At 46.8% G+C, this 11,918-nt stretch overlaps 1 protein-coding gene across 2 annotated transcripts in view; it reads left to right on the top strand.

The window, feature by feature from the left end:
* Positions 1-1,209: 1,209 nt before the first annotated feature.
* EIF2AK3 (eukaryotic translation initiation factor 2 alpha kinase 3) overlaps positions 1,210-11,918 on the top strand; it is a 155,296-nt gene continuing 144,587 nt past the window's right edge. Inside the window, exon 1 of one of the 2 annotated variants that reach the window (XM_085642650.1) lies at positions 1,210-1,558. In XM_085642650.1, coding sequence (XP_085498776.1) covers positions 1,341-1,558 — 218 coding nt within the window. In that variant the 5' untranslated portion in view covers positions 1,210-1,340. The remainder of the gene's footprint in view (positions 1,559-11,918) is intronic. The other variant, XM_085642651.1, reaches the window with a different exon arrangement.

Here is an 11,918-nt window from a genome sequence, read left to right as displayed (position 1 = left end):
CAACCCAATGAGCAACCCGGATACAGCTGATGTGGTAGCTCAACACTACAGGCCATGGACACAAACAAGGGACTACAATGCCGACGCTCTTCCGCTTTCATTAGCGTGAATCCGACATCTTTGAACGGTCTTTTAGTACTTTCAACAATACTTTTCTTAGATTATATTTTAAGCTTCCGCATTGGTATGCAATCACTACTAGTATATCTAGTATACGTCTCATTTTCAATTAACATTTGCACAATCAGTTTATTCGTAGATGCTCTTTTATAGTTATTATGCAATGCCTCTTTTTGTAACAATTTAATTAATTGAAACAAATAAATTTTACTGACCTACTTGTTCACAGCAGAGAACATAAACATTCAGTGCTGTAAACAATGGATGAATTGACTATGTTGATATTTTCTGCTTGGTTTTGGAACACTGTACTAACATTACTTTTATAGCGCACGAACAGTTCAAAAACGCAGATCAAAAGAATGATTCTGATAGGTCCACATGTATCTCGGCCATGAATGAGCGTCGGGTACTAAACAAAGAATGCTGCATTCTGATTGGTCTCTGCATCTTGTAAACAATATATGTTGACATGGTTAAATGACACGCACACCCTGGCGCCATTGGTTTGAGAACTTCTGACAGTCCACTAGCCTGGCCAATGGAGAACAAGCAGTAGAGTCCCGGGAATAAAATCAACGTTGAATCAAACGCATGTTTCGAGTCGTTCGCCTGCCATTCGCCTACTGCCACAGGAGGTGTGTATTGGGTGGAGCTTCGGCTGGTAGGCGTATACCTCACATGCCCCCTTTCTGACATAAACGAAGGACAAAACATAGTTGAAACTTATAATGCCTTTGATACCTTATACAGTGGTTTTACATGCATACCGTGTCAAATACAATGGAAAAAAAACATACTTTATATTTATTTTCAGATGGAAAGAGCATTATTCAAAATTGTTTTATTTTCACTCTCCCAGTGCGGAAAACAAATGACGTTATACTTCCATTTGAAATAAGATTTGTATTCATTTGCGCTCTCCTACAATCTTAATATCAGTAGTTACGTTACCATGCCACTGCTGTTTAGCATACCTATAGCGGCGTTTGCTATGCTGCCGTTGAAGCCCTAGTCTAGACAGCTCTCGCATTTCAAGTTAGCTCCCCCCCTCCGCTGGTGTGGGGTTGACGTCACGTCACCAGGCTCGACACAGGCTAGTCCTTCGTCCATGGCTATGGTGTGGCATCTGTGCGGGTGCCGCTGATGGAGGCGGGCGCGCGCCTCTGTTTGTGACAGCTGGATTCGGGGGCTAGTAGGTGCTCCCATGCTTTGTGCCCATGGGCTGCCGGTCCGCGCTGCGGGTGACTCTGCTCACCTTTTGGCTGCTGCGCTGGGCGGCGGCTTTTGTCAATGCATTCCCGGGGGAAGGTGCCAGCGAGAGCCGTAGCCTCAGCTCCCTCCCCGGCTCGGGTGCTGATGTGACAGTGGAGGACGACGAAACGACTGCCGAGCAGGAATACTACGAGAGTGGAGCCCGTGACGACCGGCCGTCCAGGTGAGCGGGGGCGCTGGTGTTGCAAGCCAAGTGGTGCACCTATCCCAGAGGTATATGCACCTCAACCCCTCCTCCAGGGAAGGGGACGAAAAGTAGAGGCTAAGGATACAACATGCACACGATGGGGTGCAGTCAACCTGTATGTACTTACTTGCAGTGCACACGGGAGTAGAACGTCACATGAGTTTGGAGCAATTGATGTTTCTAAGAATACAGTGCAGTCCAGTTTAACTGAGTGTGCAGCCTGTATAATGCAGAAGGGGGATGCAATCAAGACACCGGTGTGGAAGATCGTGTAAATATGCTATGCACCAGGCTGATGTGGGCTGATGTCATGGTGCATGGGTCGTTTGACATGGGGCCAGGGCAGCTTCTGCAGTGATAGGGGTACAACCCAGCTGAGGCTAGGAGTGCATGCAATCTGGCAGTGCTTCCCTATTTGAGGGTGGGCATAGCGTCTGAAGGGCATTGCGGTGGTGGGAAGATGTACGGCTGACTATAGAAGGGTGAGTGCAGTGCCGAGCCCAGGTGAGATACGTGCACCGTTGTACGGTTCTATTCGACATCGTATTAACAGTTGCCTAATAATCGCCATCCTGACCCGTGATAGGCAATTTTTCCACACACATTGACCCTGCTGCTTTTTTTCAGACGGCTCATTCTTAATTGTCATCTTTCAGTAAGGTTGAAATGCAGCAACAGAATGGGGAAATGAGAATTAATTACAAGTCATTTGCAGCCTGGAAATCATGCAATCCAAATTTGCAAAAGTAAATTCTCTCGGCGGGACAGAGAGTGTGAAAAAGAACGAGACCTCTTTACCTGAGACTCTTTCGAGTATAATTGTAAGAGAAAGCAGCACACGTTTAGTTGTCCAGTACCCTGTAATATTTTCCTGTTAGAAAAGACAGTAGACGCAGTATCTAAGTGATATGCACAGTAGTTGGTCAGAATTCATCCCTGTCTGGGTAAGGAGATTGCAAGATGCATTGTTACAATTGATCTCGAATTAAGGTGTCTATCATATACTTTGTGAAGTTGCTCATACCGTCTCTATTCTTTGATACTATCTTATTAGGGCGATGTCATTCGTTTACTTAAAGCGCTTACTATATAATACAGAACTGAGTAGCATACCCACACCTTCCATTGGTATGCAGCTAAACTCGTCTGTTTACCTTTGGTGCAAGGGAGTTTGGTGGTTCGAGCCTTTGGTGCTAGCTAGCCTAGTAGTTTTTCATTTCATTATTCTTGACCGGAAATGTCATTATGGCCAGTCATGCTTTAGCTAAAAAGGAACTCTTATCTCCTGCGAGCTCGCTGGCCTTCAGCAGATCCGTTGTTCTTTTGGTTGGACGAAGGCAGTTATTGAAGCTAAATGATATCACCCGATTGTCTTCAGAGGCATTAACCTGGCAACGTAAACATAGCACTACTTCATGCCTCAGGAAACAATTTGTTAACCGGCTGGTTCTTGCACCTTGCCTCCAAGCCATCACTCTCATCTCACATGTACAAAGACAAGCTGTTGACAGCGTTTGCAGGTGCTTATGCCCAAGAAGGGAACCTTTGACTAAATGGTCTTGAACTGCTTGCATTCATTCATAATTTGAAGATATTATATAAGCCAAACTCAAACTCTGGATATTTGTCATGGAGTGATGTGGATGAAACTGAAATCTGAGGTTTTCAAGTTCAGAGATCTGTTTGCTTCTGGATGGGGCTATTTTTTCTGTAATAAGCGATGCAGGGGGGTCGGAAGGTAGTTTGTCAGCTTATCAGAGGAAGGGTGATTACTGGTGTAGATGAGTACAAACACAGAACTTCCAAAATCAGATCACTGCATAGGAAGAGAACAATCATTTCTTATAGTAACTGTTGTCAGTAGCAGCACCCTGCAAGGCTTCCCTTCAGAAGTGAAATGGAGGTACTGGTAGATAAACAATACAGCTTGAATAGTTAAGAAATTCAAGTAAGCAATGTCCAGGTGACAGCTTCTAATAAAGATAAATCCCTCTCAACCAGGCCTTACATTTAGTCATTTATATAATAAATACAACAAAATATTGAATTATAAAGATGCTGGATGGGATAAAATTCAGGTAACAGGTTACTGAATGATTTTCTAATTATCTCATTCAAGGTTTGCAAAGAGTTGAAAATTGGATGCAACATTTTGTGCCCCCAGTTTTCACCTTGCACACATTTGTGTTCCTGAGGTTTTTCATGGACCATTTCTTCTGTATTCCTTCAATAGAGAATTGATCTGGCAAAACGGTGATGTAGTTGTAGTACTATGTGCAGAAATGGATACAGCGTGTTTTCGCATGTTATTCTCAATTAACAATCTCAAAAATAGATTCCATATGTAGAAACCTATTTGATACTACGTGCAAAAACTGCATGCAGGTGGTATATACTGGTCAGCTTTTGCAACCAATACTAGCAGAGTTCTTTAACAGGGCCTTTGGCTTTAAATTACCACTTGTTGGGCATCTGCAAGCTTTTGGAATTCAGTATGGTAGCCAGATACTAACCTGTAGACTACCACATTGAACTACTGTAAGTTTGCACTTTGTAGCAGGTGAAGGGAACTTTCTGTGCTGTGGACTGAATGTTTTTTCTTTATCCACCGTCTAAATTTGTTGGGTTTTCATTATTTTGCATTTTCAGGATTTGGTGTTGCAGGTGAAATTAGCAAATTTCTTCTTTGCAGATTTTCGAAATGCATTCCTGCTCTCTGCCTGCGATGACGCACAATGTGCTACCTAGCACCAACGCAGACACCCTTGCCCCTTCGTGCAAGTGTGCCTTCGTTGTAGGCAGGATTGTTTTTGTACCCCTTCCTGCCAGAGACATTTTAAGGCATGAGCAAAGTGGGCTTCAGACCAGGGCCCCAGCCTTTCAGAGGGGGGCCTGATAGAGCTAGCCCTGTTTTGCACTGAATCCTGCCCTGATGACCTTTGAATAATTATTAAATGGATTCTTTTAAATACCGTTTTTCTTTAATGTAGGTGATGTGTGAGTCTACTACAGATAATATGCAGAGAAATGTTGTGTTTGTTTTATGCAACATCCATAAAAAAGCTTCTTTTAGATCATAACAGGACCTCCATTATGAGAAATAGGAGGGTGTAACAGAGATTAGTTACAGTAATATTAGTGACCTGCTGCTGTTACAATATTAAAAACCACACATCACTATCTCTGAATTTGAGATGGAAACACATTTAGAATTTGGACCAGTGCGCTTATGCACTGTCAGTGACCTGGCCAAAGAGGGCATAAAAGACCTGAAAATGGACTATATATTCAAAACTGTTATGGATAGATGTCCCCTAATATTGGTCAAGGGCCTCTACAATCCTTAAGCTGTCCCTGCACAAAATCAATCACCAGAGGCATTTTCCTCTTTCTAAGTGTTCTTTAGAATGTAGGACATACATCCCTGTGTATAACCAACGGTAATTCATGTAAATTCATTTAATGCCGTCATGGGATTTTGGTGACATCATAAGCCATGAGGTTGAAAGTCAAGAGCTGACTTGATGTTGATGGACATAAAAAAGGAGAGAACAATTAAGAAGGGCAAGAGAGGGTGTGAAACAGAGCACAGGAGAGCAAGAGAGAAACAGAATGTTAATGAAGCGGAGGAGAAAGAGGGAGACAGAGTATGGGAGAGACCGAGGCTGAGAGAGAATTGGAAAGACAGCAGGAGAGAATTTTAGAGAGCGCATAAGAGTGAGAATGCAAGATTAAACCAGAGCGATCGTAAACAATCATTTGAAAAACAGTTGATTCCGCCTGTGTAATCTATTGGCTCTGCCAATGTTTTTTTTAGAAATGCTGCACAGTGTCTGCAATGCTGTGCAGCATGGATAAAGTTAAAAAAAAAAAAAGTTTTTTAATGTGGCTTCCCACATTATTTTATAGGTGCACGCCTACAAAATGACAGGGATGCTTTTTAAGTTTCGCCTGAGACAGCACATGCTCTTTTAGCGGAATCTTTTGAAAATAAAATCAAAAAAATCCTGCCCATTACTTACCATTGGTTGGCTTTAATGTCACACTTGTTGCCTCTTATTGGTCAGTACCTCCTGCTTCCTCCAGAAGCTTCCAGTGTTTGACCCTGCCATAGAGTATAGACCAAGTATAGCCTCTTGTCTGTAGGTGGTGTCCTTCCACTGGCTGCATGCTGCTGCAGGTACTTTTATTTATATACATAAAAGCTCAATAAAGACTTGTTTTAAAAAAAAAAAAAATAGAGTGCCAGTGTTTGCAGTCCCTCACGCTGAGTGTTGCTTGCCCCTCCTTCTTGTCACCCTCCCGCCTCCCACCATCCAGGCTCTTATTCCATGCTCCACCATGTTGCTTGCCCCTCGCCCTCCTATTTAAGTCCGTTGTGTTGCTGCTCCCTCACTCTTTCCCACACCTCCCTTGTTTTTCTTTTTCCCTATCCTCCTTATGCTGTCCGTTGTGTTGCTGCTCCCTACCTTCTCTCTGCACCTCTCTTGTGGTGCTGGCTCCCTGCGGTTTTTTAAGTCTTATTGCATAGTAGCGCGGTCTGCTACGCAACATGTCTTAAGAAAAAAAAAAGAAAAATGACATGATCAACTCTGGCTGCGTCATGGCGCTCTTTTTCTTTACTTTAAGTCATGTTGCAGAGTGAGCTGCTGTGCAGCATTTCTAAATAAAACCTTGACAAAGCCAATATATCTCACTTTAACGAAACCTATTGGTTTGCCAATGCTTGTTTTGAGTTCTAATTATTAGTCACAAGCTCTTATCAACCTTATAGCTTTTATCCAATTTACACAACATCATCAACAGGAAATGTACATATTTTTCCAACCAAATGTTATTTGTTCTTGTAACATACAAAGTTTAGGTGCCTTACATTTCCCCTTCATACCAACTTATTTTTGCATTTACTGCTATTGAGAGCTTTCTGAGAACCTTTATTTGGCAATGTTCTGAATAGAGTTGTTTAGGTAATTTGAAAAGTACCTAAGTCTACTCTACACAACTCTACGCCACTCTACTTTATGCCATGCTGCACCACACCACTCTCCTCTATGCCATTCTCCTATATGCCATGAGACTAACTTTTTAGCCATGCTGAACAGCAGCCATGCTGCTGTATAACATGACTAAAAGACTTTGAGTTCCAATAAGAGAGTGATCAAAAGGTTTCAGACAGCCCAGAATGCTGCTGCTCGGCCTTTATTCGCCCTTCGTAAGTGCTGTTCAATTTCTGTCTTCATTCATCGGTTGCACTGGCTCCCGTGGATCAAAGAATTATTTTCAAAACCTTATGTTTTACCCATAAAATTTTAACTCATCAGAGCCCTCCCATTTTAGCCAGTCTCCTCCGTCCTTGTGTCCCCTCCTGAGCCTTGCGCTCTGGCAAGCTACATTTAGCCTATGTCCCTCGGGTGAGAAGAGAGAGGGCAGGAGGCGACTCTTTCTCTGCGAAAGTTCCCACCCTGTGGAATACTTTGCCCCTGTCCGTTAAGACTATTACAAATCACTGGGCTTTCAGAAGGGCCAGGAAGACTTGACTATTCTCCATACAAACTCTGGTCCTTTTGCCGTGTCCTCTCCAAAGACTAGCGCTGGGACACCCCATTGCAGGGGCAGCCATGCACTTTACAAATATTTTAACATAACATTTCTAACATAAAGCCAATAGCTCTTACATAGGTGAAAGCTTTTGGCTTTGCCAATGCTTATTTACCTCTCTGTAAGTTGGTTTAGCATGCGTAAGCACCTGCACATTAGTTACGAGTCTGGGATACAGCGCTGCAGCTGTGTGAAGGAATACACTTGTTGCTGCTTGCATAAAAGAATCTGTTTGGCACATTAACACATGGAATAACTCCAAGTCAGTTATCATTGAGCCACCCACACTACCCCGTCACTCATGAGCTGGGTACAGTTCAGTGCAACTGTTTCTTTACGGTTTATATCTATAAAAACGTATAACTCCAACCTTTTAGATAAGGCCTAATTTGTGTCATTGTAAGAGTGCCTTTTGGTCTGGTTTTTGGTATTAACCCACATTTTAAATGACTTATGTAATTAGAAAGGTAACATTAGATGGCGAGTCTGCATGTCAGTGTGCACACACGACCACAGCAACCTGTGCTGAGGGCTTCGCTTGTTGCCACTTTCCTGCTTAGAGCTGTATTTCCAAAACTATTGAAGCACCAAGCAGGACACTTGCATGGTCTATTCTCTGCTGTATGAGGAGAGATTTTAGAGGTGACCGGTTTAACCAGACTCCAATGATCGCCTATAAACCAAACTAACTCTAAAGAAGTGCATTTTAGTTGGAAGAGTAGGGGCTAAAAGCAGACAATCCTGTTTTCAAAATCAGTGCTGTTGGTAATGGCTGAAAGTGACAGTATTTTGTTCTAAATAAATAGCTGACAATGTCCGCTTTTTACTTTATCATGAGAAGGAAAATAAAGTTATTAATGTATGCCAAATTAATTTGGTAGTCGTAAGATTTCGTACCTGGAGCTTGATGTGTTGAGAAACGTGTATGTAAATTTAGGTCCAGTGTTAGACAAGACCTTCTGAGTTTATTAAAAGTGTGCATATAAGATACTTAGAAGGGCTTTCAGCCATCCCTCTTCACCCATTGGTCTGTTGTTATTCAACGCTTCCTGCGCTTTGCTGCTTGGCCTGGGGGCTAGGGTCTCCTCTTACTTGCACTTAAACTGTTTGATGCACCGCCGTTTTGGTGGGTCCGGGTCCCGAGGGGGCATATCGACTGAACTTTGGCCGCCATTTTGGATTGGGGCTTTGGCGCTTTTGCGGGCGCCATCTTAGAGCGTCCTGACGCTCGCTTCAGTACAGGGGACGCCTATTTAAGGCGGACTCGGGGGATTTGACGGCGGTCAGGCTCTGTTGCTACTTGTGACCTAGCGTTTTAGCGCGTCGCTCCTCAGCGCTGTATTTTAACTTAGAGTGCTTTTATCAGCGTGTATTTCTTCCTGCGCTTTGCTGCTTGGCCTGGGGGCTAGGGTCTCCTCTTACCTGCACTTAAACTGTTTGATGCACCGCCGTTTTGGTGGGTACGGGTCCCGAGGGGGCATATCGACTGAACTTTGGCCGCCATTTTGGATTGGGGCTTTGGCGCTTTTGCGGGCGCCATCTTAGAGCGTCCTGACGCTCGCTTCAGTACAGGGGACGCCTATTTAAAGTCGTCCTCTCCGCGCAGCGGGAACGCGCAGCTGGGACGCCGTCGCGTGGCCGGAGTCGTGCCAGAGTCCTGCCCGTCTGCGCCCGTCCGCGCTAGGGACGCGCTGGACTCTGGCTAGGCCCTGCTGGTACGAGGTGCGGTTGGTTTCTTCCAGCCATGCTGACATACTCTTGTGACACCCTGCGTGACCTGGGGCGTCGGACTGCTGGCTGTAGTCTACCCCTCCTACATCCATTGGACGGCCCCTATCTTTGTGCTGGCTGTCAGTGGTTTTTGGAGCAAGCTATTTCTATCGCTCCCGCATGTCCGGTGGCAGCCGCTCGTTACACCTGCCCGGAGCATGCTCTCCGCATTTTCAGTTTTAATGCGAGGTCGTTGGTGGCACATTATCAGGCAGTATTTGATCTGCTGCAGGATGCAAGCCCGGACATTGTGGCTATCACCGAGACATGGTTGAAAGACGAGGACGCAGCCATTATTAATCTGGCGTTCCCCCCGGACTATACAGTCCGTACCCTTAATCGATCGTCTAGGGGAGGGGGAATTGCCCTGGCTATTCGTTCTAGTCTTACGTGCTCCTGGACCGCACTGACCATTGCGGGATGTGAAAGTGCGCTGTTTAAGATTCTGGTCACTCCTCACTTTTCGCTTTCGGGGATGGTTGTCTATCGTCCCCCAGGGAGCGAGGCGGCGTTTCGCGCCGCTTTCCCGGATGTGGTCAGCTCCTTGGTGGTGGGGTGCCCCAACTTTTCGATTCTGGGGGACCTTAATCTCCATTTCGATAGACCTGACCTACCCGCGGTCAGCGGCCTTCTCATGGATTTGGAGGCCTTACAGCTGCTGCAGCTTGTTCAGCAGCCCACCCACATCTGTGGCCATACGCTGGATCCCTTCTTCACCAATTTGACAAATGCTTCTGTCACTGCCGTTTCGCCCCTGGGTTGGACTGACCATTCTTTGGTCGCCATTAGTACCCCTTTGTCAGGTAGGACCGTCACCCCTCCTGCAAAGTTGATCGTAAGGCGGCACTGGGGCAAATTACGGTTGGAAGATCTGCACCGTGTCCTCGCGGCAGAGCCATTAGAGCCGTTTGTAACCGTTGATTCAGGTTACGATGGGTTCTGCGCGTGGATCTCTAAAGCGCTCGATGCGCTCATCCCACTTACTGCCTGTAAGACCAGTGCCAGAGAATCTAGCCCATGGTACGATGGTGCCCTACGGGCGCTCAAGGGCAGTTGCAGGCGTGCAGAGAGGGCTTGGCGGAAGGCGTATGACTCGGGTAAAAAAGCTATCTATCTCGCCTCCGTCAAAGTGTACCATCGGGCTGTGTGCCGTGCTCGGGCTTTGTATTATACGGCCGAAGTAGGCCACAGCTCTAACCCCTCGAAAACTATTCTCAAGTTGATGAAGGATCTTCTAGCTAAGCGCCCCGATGCTCCTACGACGGGCTCTACCGCTCACTGTGAGGTTCTTGCGGCGTTCTTTCAGGAAAAGGTCCAAAACATCTATATGACCTTTCCTTCCACAGGACCTCCAGCTGAGTCTCCGGTTTCCATCTGTGGAGACGCAGCCCTGCACTCGCTTCCCCTGTTGACATTCGAAGGGTTCAACATCTTGGCAAAGCAGGTGAAATCTGGGTCCCCCGCCGACCCTCTCAGTTCGGCTCTCTTTAGAGATGAGTCGTTCGTGGGTCGGACCGTGATACACTCCCTGATTAACATCTCGTTGGAGTCGGGCACGGTCCCCCGTAGCTGGAAGCGGGCGGTGGTCTCTCCCATCCTTAAGAAGCCCTCATTGGACCCAGACAAGCCTGAAAATTTTCGGCCCATCTCTTTGCTTCCCTGGCCTACCAAAGTAATGGAGGCCCATGTCAACAAAGTTCTCTCGGCCCACCTCATCCAGTTTAACATCTTGGATCCCACCCAAAATGGCTTCCGTGCGGGTCACAGCACGGAGTCTGCCCTTCTCTCCATGGCCGAACATCTACGCACAGTGATGGATGCGGGGCAGACAGCGGCGCTGGTCTTATTAGATCTGAGCGCCGCGTTCGACACCGTGTCCCATCCTATCCTGTTGCATCGCCTGGAGGAGGTCGGGCTGGGTGGCTCTGCCCTCCAGTGGTTCCGCTCTTTCCTAAACGATCGTTTCTTTAGCGTTGCGCAGCCTCCGTACCAGTCCCAATTCCTCCCTCTGAGACAGGGGGTCCCGCAAGGCTCCTCGCTGAGTCCCACTCTTTTCAATCTGTATGTGAGACCGCTGGCTGAGATCGTCAAGCAATGGGACATGACTATGGTCTCGTATGCTGACGATACTCAGCTAGCGGTGACTATCAGCGGGGATGCAGATCGGGATGCCCCCAGGTTTCAGAGTGGACTTAGGGCGGTGGCAAGCTGGATGAAGAACAACTGTCTCCAGCTCAACGCGAAGAAAACTGAGATCATGATCGTTGGCAGGAAGGCGGAACTGTGGGGGGACAAGTGGTGGCCCATTGAACTGGGGCCGGCCCCTTTTCCGGTCACTGAACTTAGGAATCTTGGAGTATGGATGGATCCCGCTCTAAGTTACGTGGGCCATTCGAAGAAAATCGCGGCCGGTTGTTTTGGCATCCTGCGGTCGCTGAGGCCCATTCTTAAGTTCTTTGACCGTGGTACCAGGCAGCTGATAGTCCAGGCCACGGTATTATCTCGCCTGGACTATGCCAGCTCGCTTTTGGTAGGGGCCAATATGGCGGAGACTACCCGCCTTCAACGAGTGCAGAACGCTGCGGCTAGAGCCATCGTAGGCCTACCCCGAAGGAGCTCTGTTTCAGGCGTCTTGAGATCCTTGCACTGGCTCCCCATCAAATCACGCATCCAGTTCAAGGTGTTGTGTCTGGCGTTTAAGATCTTGAGGGGAGTAGGTCCGCCAATTCTTGCTGACCTCCTGTCGTGGTATGTTCCTTCCCGCGCTTTGAGATCGGGAAGCCATGCGCTTGCGCTGGTCCCCCGTTACAGGTTGTGTCGGGCCGGTGGTCGCTCCTTTAGGGTGAGGGCGGCCGAACTCTGGAATTCCCTCCCAGTAGACTTGCGGCTTCGGACTGACCTCTTGGCCTTTCGCAAGGCGTTGAAAACGTTTCTTTTTAATTAGTTCTTTTTCGGTGTTGTGTTTTCT

Source organism: Triturus cristatus, chromosome 2_2 (genome assembly GCF_964204655.1).
Source record: "Triturus cristatus chromosome 2_2, aTriCri1.1, whole genome shotgun sequence".
Lineage (NCBI taxonomy): Eukaryota > Metazoa > Chordata > Amphibia > Caudata > Salamandridae > Triturus > Triturus cristatus.
Note: the sequence above shows the minus strand (reverse complement) of the source record. Positions and strands in the feature narration are given on the sequence as shown.